General features: G+C 49.5%; 1 protein-coding gene across 5 annotated transcripts in view; it reads left to right on the forward strand.

Annotated features, from left to right (window-relative positions):
- The window catches only part of Cabin1 (calcineurin binding protein 1), a 112,064-nt gene that overhangs the window by 64,214 nt on the left and 34,673 nt on the right, over positions 1-13,177 (forward strand). For all 5 annotated transcript variants that reach the window (XM_027394218.2, XM_027394216.2, XM_027394217.2 and 2 more), the window contains 2 exons: positions 4,251-4,582; positions 12,403-12,516. In XM_027394218.2, coding sequence (XP_027250019.1) covers positions 4,251-4,582; positions 12,403-12,516 — 446 coding nt within the window. The remainder of the gene's footprint in view (positions 1-4,250; positions 4,583-12,402; positions 12,517-13,177) is intronic.

A 13,177-nucleotide genomic window follows, 5' to 3' on the forward strand; every position in this document is an offset into this window, starting at 1 on the left:
CCCAGGTCAGACACAACCTTCTCAGCCACCTGAGAAGGAAAGCATCAAAGCTTTTCCTATTTCCTAGGCAAAGAGCTTGAGATAGACTGAGGAGTTCAACCTTAGTCACTACTCTGTGTTGCCTTCTGAGTGGGCTGGATGGAGATAACCTGCTTACTATGGGTGCTGGGCCTAACCTTAGCCAGTTTCTCTGTAAGTTAGAGGCTCCTTGGAACTGTGCAGTGGGGCCAAAGCCGTTTGGAGGAGGATAGGACTCTTCTAGCTCTTTGTTTCCTGCTGGCTGTCCCAGGCTGGCTTTACAGGACGACTGTTTTATCAGATAGATTCACCTGTGCCTGGTCCCCATCAAGAGACAAGGTTAAAGCTGAGTTTGGTGATATATGACTTTAATCCCATCGTAGCACTTGGGAAGCAGAAGCAGGTGAATTTCTGTGGGTTCAAGTCCAGCCAGGACCACACAGTGAGATGTCTAAAAAACAACAAAAGAAGGGGAGGGGGCTACAGCCAGGTATGGTGATCCGCACCTGTAATCCCAGTACTCAGAAGGCTGCGGTTGATGGATCACAAGTTTAATAGCAGACTGGGCTACATAGCAAGTTTTGTCTCTGAAAACCAAAAAGGAAAAAGAATATAGCCACTGCCTCACTTTCTCAGCCATCATTATGTTGTCCCCCATCATGTTGACATTCTACAATGGATATTAATACACTGTTGGGAATTTAGACTAGAAAGAAAATAAGTAATGTACTCTGTACATTCTAATACAGCATTTTTGGTTTTAAAATATGATTATTTTTGCTCTTGGACAAGTGAGAAAGTTCATCTATTTCTGTGACCCACCATACAGTGCAAACTAACTCAATATTAGTTTTTCCTTGCTGTGACAGGAGCACTTATGGGAGGTTCACACAGTTTGGGGGTGTGGTCTACAGAACTAGAGCTCTGTCCTTTGCAGTTGAAGCTGTGTCGAGACTTGGTACGTCTCAACAGATCGATCAAAAAAAAAAAAAAAAAAAAATTAACTGGGACCTGGCTAGCACTGTGAAAGCTCTGACACCCAGCATTCCTTCAGCTAGGCCCTGTATCCTAAAGGTTCCACAGCTTCCTGAAATAGCTGTGAAGCAAGTGTTCAGACACTTGACCTATGGGGTACATTTCACATCTAGACTATAACTGCCTTTCTCCACCATGTGTGGGGCAGGGCCCCTCTAGACTGGTAAGGAGTATCCTAGTATCCTGTGTCTTCTACTCAGGACTGGGTTTTTTTGGGGGGTGGGGGGCAGACAGTACATTGCTGGCCATTGGTAAGGAATGCTAGGGTAGAACCAGAGACTATTATAGTGGCTAGCAGGCTTAAAATGACATATTCTGTGTCCTATCCCCTTTCTGTTCCCTCCCCGCTAGTTTAGCTGAGTTCTTTGCCTCTGAGCTGCACTTCTAGCCCTGGACCAGCTCTCAGCCTCCCTGTGAAAGCCGGAGGGAGCTTCAGGCCAGTGTGTACTGAAGTCTGTTGCACTCTCCTGACTTTCTGGGTCCACTCTTCTGGGCAGCCCTGCCACCAACCTGCTGCTCCCTACAGTCCCAGTCCATATCATTGGGTGCAGGGCCTTGTTCATGCATTCAGTGTCCCCTAACAGCACGCTGTGGCAGATCCAGCGCTACTTCAGGCGCTGAGTATTGAAGGCAGCAGGGTCTGCTCCCCGGATCATGCCCATCTCTGAACCACCTTCCTTCCCACAATGTGCAGCAAGTGCGAAGGGTCCTGTTTTCGAGAGACTGACCTCCATCGTTTTTTTAGAGGCTGTCATACTTAACACTGGTCTGCTAGTGCTCGAGGAAAGAGTTTTACACTGTTGGCTATTTTACCTTTCTGAAGCTCACCTTTGCAGGAGTCAATCGTCAAACTACATGCTTAGATTGTGAAGGTAACAGCAGTGCATGTGTGTGTGTGTGTGTGTGTGTGTGTGTGTGTGTGTGTGTGTGTGTAACATTGCTTAGAATTTCAGCACTTAAACACAAGCTGACTCTGTAGAATGTAAAACCCAAAGTAGAAGTTGTCCATAACCAGTATGGTGCATGCAGTGAACGTGACGCCATGACTACACATGCCTACTCTCTGATCTGTGAATAGAGGCTTAGTGGCATTGTCTGTGGTGGGCAGATCTGTACCTGGTGTTCAGACATGTCCTTCCACCCTTCCCAAGAAACCCATTATATAGAGCCAGTTCACCATGGCAGGCCTATGTGCTCCCTGGAACTCCCATGCTCTGCCAGCCTCAGTACCTTGCACCATAAGCATTCTAAACCAGTTCCTGCCAATGAGATCTAGTTTAGGCTTCATGGCATTGTGTGTTTGTTTCACCTTCGGGTGGGAGAAGCATATCATCCCACCTTCATGCTGCTGGTGTTAAGTTAGAACTTGACATCCTGGCTGGGAAGCATCCTGTAGACTTAACAGCCATTTCTGACCCTCTTCTTTTATCAAGGAAGTGGAAGAGTCCAGTGATCTTGAGGCCCAGTTAGCAGGAGTGCATGTTTGGGTGAGGCCTCTCACCTCATCTTTCCTAGACCCCTTGGGCCACCCAGAACTCTGAGCAACTGAGTTAATTAATGATCAGAGATTCCATTTTCTTTGGATTAATTTTTCCCTCTTCCTGTTTTCTGTAAAAATTGTGTTCCTGAGACTTTATGTCTGAGCCTTTGGTGTTATTCCTGCCCCCTGCCCCCTGCCCGCTGTCTGCCCCCTGTTCCCTTCCCTGGGTGGAGGGCTGTATCGTCATCCAGTTCCCTTGTCTTCCTGGAGCCTCCAGCTGGGCTCGTAGCCCTTGTTTCCACTGCTTGTGTCGAATCACATTTGGAGCACATTAGAAACCTGGCATGCTGTGCTGGCACCTATAAGATGGGTGCCAGCTCTAAGCTAGGGGTCCAGACAGCATGCTAAGCCCACGAGAGAGGAGACTACAGCATGACAACAGAGACACACATTCAGGCTACTTCAAATGATGCGGCAGGAGCTGGAGTGAGGCTCTGGCTCTGCAGAGCAGGAACAGATGGTGGGAGCTAGGGGAGCAGGCTCTGGGCTGCTGGGAAAGGGCATGGTCTTGTGTCTTTCCTCTACAAACCTGAGAGAGGAAACACTGAGGCTTGGAGCAATGAGATCTGTGAGCAGGTGGGTAAAGCAAGAAAAGGCAGAGGTCAGTGTGTGTGTCCAACTGCAGTGGATGGAAAGGAGGTATTCTGAGGAGCTGGGATAGCAGGAGCTGAGGGGGCAGAGAATGACAAAAGGAACAATAGTGGTCAACCTTGCCACATACCTGAGGCCTTCCTTGTTATGCTGGTACTTGCTGGGAGTATAACTTGAAGTCTTGGTCCTTGTCTTCTTGACTTTGCCATATTAGGTTTCAGCTACTGCCAGGCCTCCCTCCCAGTAGAGGGGAAGCGCTGCCAAGGCTCCACCCACAGTACAGATTGTCTTCAGAATAGGTGTTGATGGCTTCTTCTCCAGGCTGGCTGTGCGGGATATGCCAAACTCATGGCTACCTCAGGGCCATGGGCCAAAAGCCACCTTGTCTCTTGCTTCCTGGGCCAGAGAACCTCCTCCATGGGCAGCCAAGGAGGCTGTGCTGTGCCTCTGGAAGGGGGGTGGTATGAGGCCATTCAGTACTGCCATCTTGGGACCTGTCCTGGGCTCCTTAGTGTTGCCTGAGGAGCAGGGCTGGGTGTTGAGGTGTCGGACTTCTCAAACAGGTGCTGTGCATAAACACTTGGCACACCTGCAGCAGCCCTAGAGAAAGATGTTGGGGAGCCTGTAGGCTGAGGTACTGTGCTACTGGTGGAACATGTGTGTCACTTGGCCAAGCCTTTTCTTGGCTGTTTGACTAGCAGTAGTGTTGTTTCCTCCCCTCTGTGACCTGCTTTCTTTTGTACCTACACCTTCCCTGGTGTCACTTTTGTCATACTCACTAGGTAGAAGCCAGAGTCCAGCTTGGAACTCTTCCTCTCTGTTGCAAGCCAGCCGGGACCACCCATGTCTTGAGGCAGGAGCTTATGTGGTCATAGCCAGTAGGAGTCAAGCCAGAGCCAGTACTGGGCCCTGTATCTCTCATTACTGGGTTCATTACCCTTCAAGCTGGGTTGATACCCAGCTGTCCCTGTCAGCTCATTGAGGTGTTTCTATCATTTGTGATAGACCAGTGCATGAAGAGACCTTAAAACCACAATGACTTTCTCTTTCTTTTTCTTAACTGTAGGAAAAACTGAGGAGTCCTTGGAGAGCGCAGAGGCCTTCCGGGTTGTAGAACAAGGCATCCAGAAGCCCGTGGCAGATTCCTCAACCTCTGCTTACATCCCCAGCAAGCCCCTGGTGTCCACACCTCCCTTGTGGGATGGGAAGAAGAGGGGTGACCCCCTAGGGGAGCCGGTGGCTTTTCCCCAGGGACTGCCAGCGGACGCTGAGGAGCAGCGCCAGTTTCTCACAGAGCAATGCATCTCTTCCTTCTGCCTGTGCTTGAGCCGCTTCCCTCAGCACTACAAGAGTCTCTACCGCCTAGCCTTTCTGTACACCTACAGCAAGACTCACCGGGTGAGGAGGGCCCTGAAAGGGTGGGAGTGCATGGCTGCCTCAGCCAGACAGATGTCCTGGGAGGCTGCAGAACAAGACAGACTGGAGCTTTGGGATCAGGGCTTGGCTAACTCACCCAGGAAGGGTGTGAAGAGCTCCAGAGCCCTAGCTGGTCCACAGTGTGGACTGTGTGTCCTGGAATATAGGCCTCCTTGCCGTCAGCTTGCCCTGGGCTTGCCTCATGGGTGCAGCTGCCAGAACCATCTTTGCAGTCCCTGCCTTGTAGATGCTGAGTGTTGATAGCCTCTCCCAGCTCTTTTGGAAAGCGGTGGCTGTGCCCTAAGCTTCAGCACTTCCTAGGGCTTTCCAATCAGACCCTTTTTTCTGGCTGTTAGCATTGGTGGGAAGACCAGAGTGACTTTCTTTTCCTTCAGTCATTCCTTCTTCAAGAGGTGGCAGGGAAAGAGTTCCCTGCCCCTGGTGCACATTCCTACAGAGCTATACTCTAAGGGGGTGGCTAGTTAAAAGTACACACATGAGCAAGCAAAGCAGCCCAGTTGTGAGCAGCATTCCAGAGAAAGTAGCAGGGTGCACAGAGCCGGATGCTGCTGTGACAGTGTGGGGCAACACATAAGGCTTGAGGGAGGAAAGACAGACAGACAGCGCCAGCAGCCCAGGAGAGTGCCGTGTGGGAGGGCCAGGGAGAGCTAGAGTGACCAGGTGAGCAGGGCAGCATATAAGGTCTCGCTGTGGGACCATCCCAGTTCAGTCAAGGTCTCTTCCCAGAGGCCTCTTGCTGCCTCCCTTCTGAGCTCCACTACATTCTTTGTGGAGTTTTGAAGAACCAAGTAGGGTAGTTGGCCAGAGAAATGGAGCCTGACTTGGTACTAGTTACTTCACAGAACTGTGGGGACTAGGTGCCAGGAGCCTTGTCTCTGCAGTGACCAATTTTGGCCAGTTTTCTGAGAGCACAGCAGGTAAAGTTAGACTCAGAAGAGTAGGGGAGGAGAAGCTCGCATCCTTAGTCTCTAATGTGTGTATTGGCGAGCATCAGTAAACTGGCTTGCCTAGCTGCCCGAGGCCATCTGCTGCCTGTTACAGATGCTGACCCTACCCTGAGAAGCTGGTCTCACTCACTAGCAGGCCTGCATCTGGCAGTGAACCTCACCTCTGTGCACCAGGCTTTTTTGTACCCAGGGACTGGGTGGTGTTAAATCCCAACCAGTGCGTATCTTCAGTGCTGAAGACTTGAGCTGAACATCTTCACTGCTCTGTTCCTTCTTGGAACCCTTCCTCTTTGAGGAGCAGTAGTGCTCTGGTTAGGAGCCTCTCAAGTCACAGTGAGGACATTGACATTCCCCACAGAGCTGGCCAGCCCTGCCAGCCATGCTCAGCTCAGACAGTTGGGTTGTAGTGTGCTTCCCCAGCAAAGGCTGAAATGGCATGTGGGGTGCGGGAGGGCTAGTATGGATCATCACCTGTGGGAGGGAGGAAGAAGAGGGTGCAGGCTCGTGTAGGAGGACAGTCTGGGTGGCTGTACTGCCCCACCAAGCTTCTGTGTCCTGCTATAGGACTTTTTTCAGTCCCGAGGGGGCACCAGGCATAGTGTATGCTGGTTAAAGATGTCACCTTTGTTGGATGAGAGTTGTCAAAGTCATATTTATGTCAGAATTAAGGAAAATACAAGCAGACTGGGGTGATGCACACCTACTATCCCAGCAATTAAGAGGTGGAGGCAAGAGGATTACAAAATTGAGGTGATCCTTAGTAACAGAGAGTTTGAGTTTGAGGCCAGCTAGGTTTCAAGATGCCAAAGAGAAGGGAAAAGATGAGGGGAGGAAAGAAGATGTGGAGGGAGGAGTGGGATGGGGGAGGGGGGGACACAGAGAAAACCCTCATTCCATACCCTGAAACAAATTCTCTGGCCTGATACTACTTCTGGCTCTTGTATAAAATGTTTTGGTTTGGTTTGGTTTGGTTTGGTTTTTTAAAAAGATTTATTATGTATACATTATTCTGCCTGCATGTATGCCTGCAGGCCAGAAGAGGGTGCCAGATCTCATTACAGATGGCTGTGAGCCACCATGTGGATGCTGGTGAATTGAACTCAGGACCTCTAGAAGAGCAGCCAGTATTCTTAACCTCTGAGCCATCTCTACAGCCCTCTTGTATACCATGTTAATGTGGGAGCATCTGGAGCATCGAGTACTTAAGTTGTAAGCCTTGTTATTTTGCATCTGGAGACCTCTGCTCACATTTACCGGGTCTGAGTGAGGAACCAAGTGTTGGCCAGGAACTAGCCCAGTGGTTTCACCCAGGACCTAGTTACTCCACTGCCCTCCACTGTACAGTGTGACCCCCTATGTGTAATGTTTTTTCCCTTGTCCTCTTCCCAGGGAATGTTCCCCAGGTCACTTTGGTCATTCTGTGGTCCATGCAGTAGATAGGCCTAGTCAACCCAGCCATATCCATTAGTGTCTGCTGGCTCTTCTCTTAGCCCAAGCCCTTGATTTGTCTGTGGGGATGGAATGCTGGCCATGATTCTGAGAGAGATTCCTCTGGATGGATGCTCTCTTCTCAATGTTAGACCTCCTGTGGAGACAGTACTGTAGAATGCTATGTCGTGTGTTTCCAGAACATACCAGGTATGCTCTGGACCCCAGCTGTGTCCCTGGGCTGCCTCTAACTATTGGGGGAGCTCTTGTGGGCTTCAACAGGCCTTTGTTGAACACCAGCTGCCATCTACACCTTGAATGACAGTTTAGCACCAGACTCTATTGAGTATGTGAGTTAAGACCTTCCTGCTGCTCAGGGCAAATCCCTCCCTGTTCCAGGGGTGAGTCTTGGGTGTCAACTCTGCTGGTAGCTGCTTCTTAGATGTTGGAACACAACTCAGTTGTATTTGACTAATTCAGAAACATTAACTGGCAAGCAGTGACCTCTTTCCACACATAGCTGTTTGGTAACAAACACTTCCCAATGTGTGTATTTGACAGCAGCGCATTTTGTTTTAAAACAGGCCTATAAGCTTAGCAGTGGCATTTTCCTGTTGCTGTTTTTTAAGGCTCAGTGGCCAACTGGAGTGTCAAGTGTCTGTCTACTCTGGGATCCAACAGGCAGAGCTGCCCAGGGCTGGACAGTTAACTGCTGCTGAGCCTTAGGTCTTTCCCATGTCCCTCCAGGTGAAACCATTGCCTCTATGTGTGTTCTGAAGCAAGACCCCTCCTAGGGGCAGCCCCAGGCTCTGTGGCTAGGCGCTCTTGAAGGCTCAGGACTGTTTTGTTGGGTGAGACTGGTGGTGATACACATATCAAATTGTGATCGCAGGGGTGAGTGGGTGGGTGGGCAAACAGCCCCTCTTTCCCATTAGCCAGACCCATCTCCTCTGTCTCTCCATCTCTGTCGCCTTTTGAGGACTGTGCCTGGAACAGTTGCCAAAGGCTAGGTCTTCTCCTGGGGAATCTCTGATGCCTGTGTGTGGCTGCCCTCCATGCTGTATCAGGATAATCTTATCATTTGGGCTCCTGTCCTCACCGGTAGGGGTCTGGGTAAAAGATGAGATAATGATCACCCTTGCCCTGTTGTCCTGGAGCCGAGGTTCTCCAGTTTTTGCTGTGACTATTAGAAGCAGTCCAGTGCAGAGAGCCAAGCAGCCAAATAAAAAGGAAGTTGGTGATATACATTCCCAGTTTCAATAATATAGTAATAAAATCTGTAGTCCTAGAACTGGGTATTCATATATTCCTCAACCTCTGTTCCATTCCTGTGCCCCACAGGCAAAATGCTGCTTTGCCTAGTATTATCAAAACCATGTCTTGTGCCACTACATTCAGTAGGGTCTTAGCAGGCTTTACCTTGTGTGATTTATAGAATATTGTCTTAAGTTAGGGTTTATTTCAGCTTACAACTCTGAGATCACAGTTCATCATTGAGGGAGGCTGGGGCAGGAACTGGAGACAGGAATTGAAGCAGAGACCATGGAGGAGTTCTGCATACCAATGTGTTCAGTATGTTCCTCATGGCTTGCTCAGCTTACCTTTTCTTTCCTTTTTGTTTTTTGTTTTTTGGGGGTTTTTTTGTTTTTGTTGTTGTTGTTTTGTGTTTTTTGTTTTTTGTTTGTTTGTTTGTTTTTTTCAAGACAAGGTTTCTCTCTGTATTGCTTTGGAGGCTGTCCTGGAACTTGCTCTGTAGACCAGGCTGGCCTTGAACTCACAGCAATCCACCTGCCTCCCAAGTGTTGGGATTAAAGCCATGCACCACCAGCTCTGGCCCTCAGCTTTTTACCACTCAGAACCACCTGCCCTAGAGGTGGCACCACCCACAATGGGCTGGGTCCTCCCATGTCAATCATTAATAATATCCCTTGCCTACAGGCAGTCTGATGGTGGCATTTTCTCAATTGAGGTTCCTCTTCGCAACTAACTAGCTTTTATAAGTTGCAAAAAAAAAAAAAAAAAAAAAACAACTGGCCGGACTTGGCTTTCAACATGTAAATCTTTGGGGTTGAGTTTGTGCTGGAGAACAGAATGTTATGGCCTGAAACGTATTAGTTAAGTAGCCTGTAGCTGAGGCTAGCCTCAAACTTGTGGCTAACCTTCTGCCTCAGTCTCCCTAGCACTTAGAGTACAGTGCTCCTTTCTCAACTTGGGAGTCTTGGTTATGCATTCAGTTTGTCTACCTTTGGGTTTGAAGAGTCTTTTTGAGCCTTTGGGGGCCAGAGGCAGTGAGACAGACTGCCCTATAAAGGTTGCTGTTTGCCTGGTTCTCACTCCCATAAAGGGATATAGATGCAGGAGTCTGAAGGGGTTTGAACACTTGCCTGCATCAAGTGTTACAAATGAGATTCTTTAAGCTTGGAAAGTAGAATGGCCTCCCTCATTGTCCCATGGCCCATAGAGTAGCAGAATTGGTTGTGTTTTAGTATGTTCCTCTGGTGTGTTTTCTGTGTATCTGGATGGGTTCACCATCTGTCTACTGAGCAGTTACCATGTGGTAGGCCCTCTTGAGGAGCTAGGACCAAAAGAAAGCTCCCAAGTGTGCCCATTGGTTATCAGAGAGCAGGAAACACTTCTGTTGGCAGCTAGTGCTGGCTCTGGGAGGAAAGAGACTTCGGAAGGGAACAGAAGGGATGGTGCGGCATGGCTGTTTAGACAGAGTGGTCAGAGAAAGCCTTTCTGACCACAGTTGTGAAGCAACAGTGGAGCCCTGAGTGGGAGGCTTCCAGGTGGTTGTTGATAGGGCTGTGCACCCATCTTGAGATCAGATCAGGCCTGGTGGAAAGTTGTGGACAAGGGGTGGGTGTAGGGGGAGAGGAGGTGATCACAGGCTCACCAGGCCCAGTTAGACCATAGAAGTTGCAAGGACACTGTTGCAGTGAGGTTAAAGCCATTGCGATGTGGGAGGTTGGGGGTTTGGGCATTGTGTGGCCTTAGGATGTGAGAGACACTGGACTATGGTTAGACAGGAAGTAGCAGTTGCACTTTGGAAACCTAGTAGGATCCAAGCAACATTCCCTGAAGAGCTTGCATGGAGAGTAGAATAACCCCACATGGGGAGGGAGGAGTAACACAGTGCCATCCATGTTGTTCCCCAGAGGCTGATGACCTCTCACAGCTGTGGCCGCTGAGGGGCCATGTTTGGTGACCCCATGGGGCAGAGTCAGGAATTTTTCTTCTTGAGTACTTTTTTCATTGAGTAATATCCCCAAGAGTAATGGGAGAATTGCCTTTTCTTTTCCATTCCCGGAGAGAGGTTCTTGCTAGGGAGCCAGGGTTGCCTTGAACTCATGATGCTCTTGCCTCCACCTTCAGAGTTTGGGGATGGCCACTTGTGCTGCAGCATCTTTAGATCTGTTTTGGTTTTGTTGTTGTTGTTGTTTTTACACATAACACATATTGCTTTGATTCTGCTTTTTTAAAATTTGCTTCCCATGCACCCAAATTCTTAATTGTAACAACATTAATGGACATGCTACATTTTTCTGGGTGAATGGGCCAGGCCACACTTTATTTCACCAGCTCCATGTTAGGCTTTTTCTAAACATGGAGATGTTTGTCATGATGTTTTATTGTTAAAAAGGTCAAAATTGATTTTAAGTCTGCTGGGTCCAGGATTTGGAAGCATTCATATCTTCCCTCCCATGAGGTTCTGGGTCTCCAGTGTACATTAGCTAAGCACTCCCATGAGCTTGGGTATGTTTTATGCCCAGCCATTGGTCTAGTTCACACTCTTTGTCAACCTGCAAACAGCTGGGGAGTATGCTTCCAATAGGGAGGGCCAAGTCTGAAAGGCTGGTCTGTGATATGAGTTCGGTTCGGCAGCCAGGGTCCTCCACATTCTTTGCAGGCTCTGTGAAACTTCTCTTGCTTGCCCTCTATGAGTCAGGAAGGCATGTGGGTCCCCTCCCTCAGCCACAGAGGCCTGCATCAGCTCCTCCCCCACCCTGGCACCAGCACGGTTCTCACCGAGGTTTCCTTAAGGAAGTCTCAGCTACTGTATTGTGAAGATGCTTCTTGAGGCAGTGCTCTGTCTCCTCCACACCTCAGACTGCTGCTACTCATGCAGGTCACCCCCACACTGCTAACAAGTCCATCGAGGGCAACAGGGGCCACTTTGTGTCGCAGCACTTTCCCAAACTTGTGCAGCACAGACCGGGTCCATGTTCTGAGTCTCCTGGGGTTACCCACCTCTGGGAGAGGTTGCACAGCCTGTGTGTGCTCAGGGCACATCTCTGTTTCACCGGTGGCCACACCTAGCTCTTGTGCTAACCAAGCTGGGCTTCAGCTCCCTGGTTAACTGGACTCTTGCCAGAGTGCATCTCTCAGCCCTTTAAACAGTCAAGTTCAAGCCATTGCCCTGGCGCCACCCACTTTGACTTCAGATGAGGTCAAACGTGGGTATCCTTTGTGCCCAGCTTCCAGGGCCAGGTGGATCACTGGAGGTACTAGAAGTACAGATGGGGGTTTGGTGTGTACCTCAGGATTAGAACTCAAGCCTTGCATGCCCAAGATCCTGGGTTTCATCCCCAGCCGTGCAAAAATAAGTAAAGTTACAGATTGATTAAAAAAACAAAACCAATAATGGCAGTACATTCCTGTAATCACAGGAGTTGAGGGGGTAAAGACAAGAGGATCAAGAATTCAGGCCAGCCTGGGTAACTTGAGGTAGTCTCTCAAAATTAAAAAAAAAAAGGAATGACTTGGGATATAGTTCAGGGTAGAGTGCTTATCTACTATGGGCAAACCCTGTGTTTGACCCCAGCACTGCACAAGAACAAAGCTCTCCCAAACCCCACAAGTGGTCTCCTATTCCATGCTCAGTGTCTTCCTCTGTGAATTTCTATCCCTCTACCTCTCAGGATTCCTATATGGGTTCCCATTGCCAAGAGAGCCTGGGCCTAAGCAAAGCCCAGGCCTCTACGGCAACTCTACTACAGCTTATATTAAGTAAGGATGTATGATAAATGAGTAGGGTCTGCCTTTAGGGCTAGTAGGGGTCCCCAATAATATGTGGACACTGAGTCTACATGGCAGTTTTGCAGGGTTGGGCAAGGTAAGTGTTCCGTCTATGCCCACTGCCTTATGTAGTCTGAGGCAGCTATAGTGAACGAACCAAAAAAAAAAAAAAAAAAAAAAAAATCCCTTCCAAAAATGCATCCCACAACCCAGTGCTCAGAGCTCTCCTCCAGAGCCTCCTGGAGTGAGCTGTAGGATCACTGTCCACTGAGCTGCTGTTGGCCACAGTTTTTGCCAGTGCAGCCGTGAAGAAGGGACCACCTGCCTTCCCATGGGCACCCTGAGCAGCCCACACACTCACTTCCAACCTACTTCTTGTTTCTCCAGAACCTCCAGTGGGCCCGTGATGTGTTGCTAGGCAGCAGTATCCCATGGCAACAACTGCAGCACATGCCGGCACAGGGGCTCTTCTGCGAGAGGAACAAGACCAATTTCTTCAACGTGAGTACTTTGCCTTGTTGATTTCTGAGGCTGCTTGCTGCCACTGCTGTGTGAATCAACCCCCCCCCACCGGTCGGGTGTTTGCAGAGCCTCAGGTGTGTGGCACCCTCAGAGTGCAGACAGGGGGATACAGACAAGAGAATTCAGAACTGATATGGGGCTGTAATGAACTGAGTGACTTCTAACAAGTCACTACTCCCTCTGGGCACTAGGGAGAGACATGGATGCGTTCTATGTGTCTTCTAGAGGCCCAGATTCAGGGGCTATATGGGCAATAGAGAGAGACGACTTGGAGCTTATAGCTCTGGAGCAGGTCCACCTCCCCGCATGTGTTCTTGGGCACCGAGAAGATTCTCGATAAGGCTAACTCTATTGCTTGAAAATAAGTTTTCCCAAGTCTGGGCCTTCAGTGCCCTTCCAGCTAGCCTGCCATCCCATGTAAGGGAGAGCGATGTTTGATAGGTGGGGCTTCACCCACCTTCCAGGGCTGCCTCCTAACAGCATCTATCTGCCTTCTTCAACCCCTGCCAACCCAGCCTCCCCATGTGTACTCTGCCCCACCCAGCGACAGTGGGCCATCTCTCCTCTCTATCTCTAGTCTAGGTCTTCCCCATCCTTTGCACCATTCCAGCATGGCTGGCTCCCAGCTAGGTGGCCTTGG

Source organism: Cricetulus griseus, assembly GCF_003668045.3.
Source record: "Cricetulus griseus strain 17A/GY chromosome 1 unlocalized genomic scaffold, alternate assembly CriGri-PICRH-1.0 chr1_0, whole genome shotgun sequence".
In the NCBI taxonomy this organism is placed as follows: domain Eukaryota; kingdom Metazoa; phylum Chordata; class Mammalia; order Rodentia; family Cricetidae; genus Cricetulus; species Cricetulus griseus.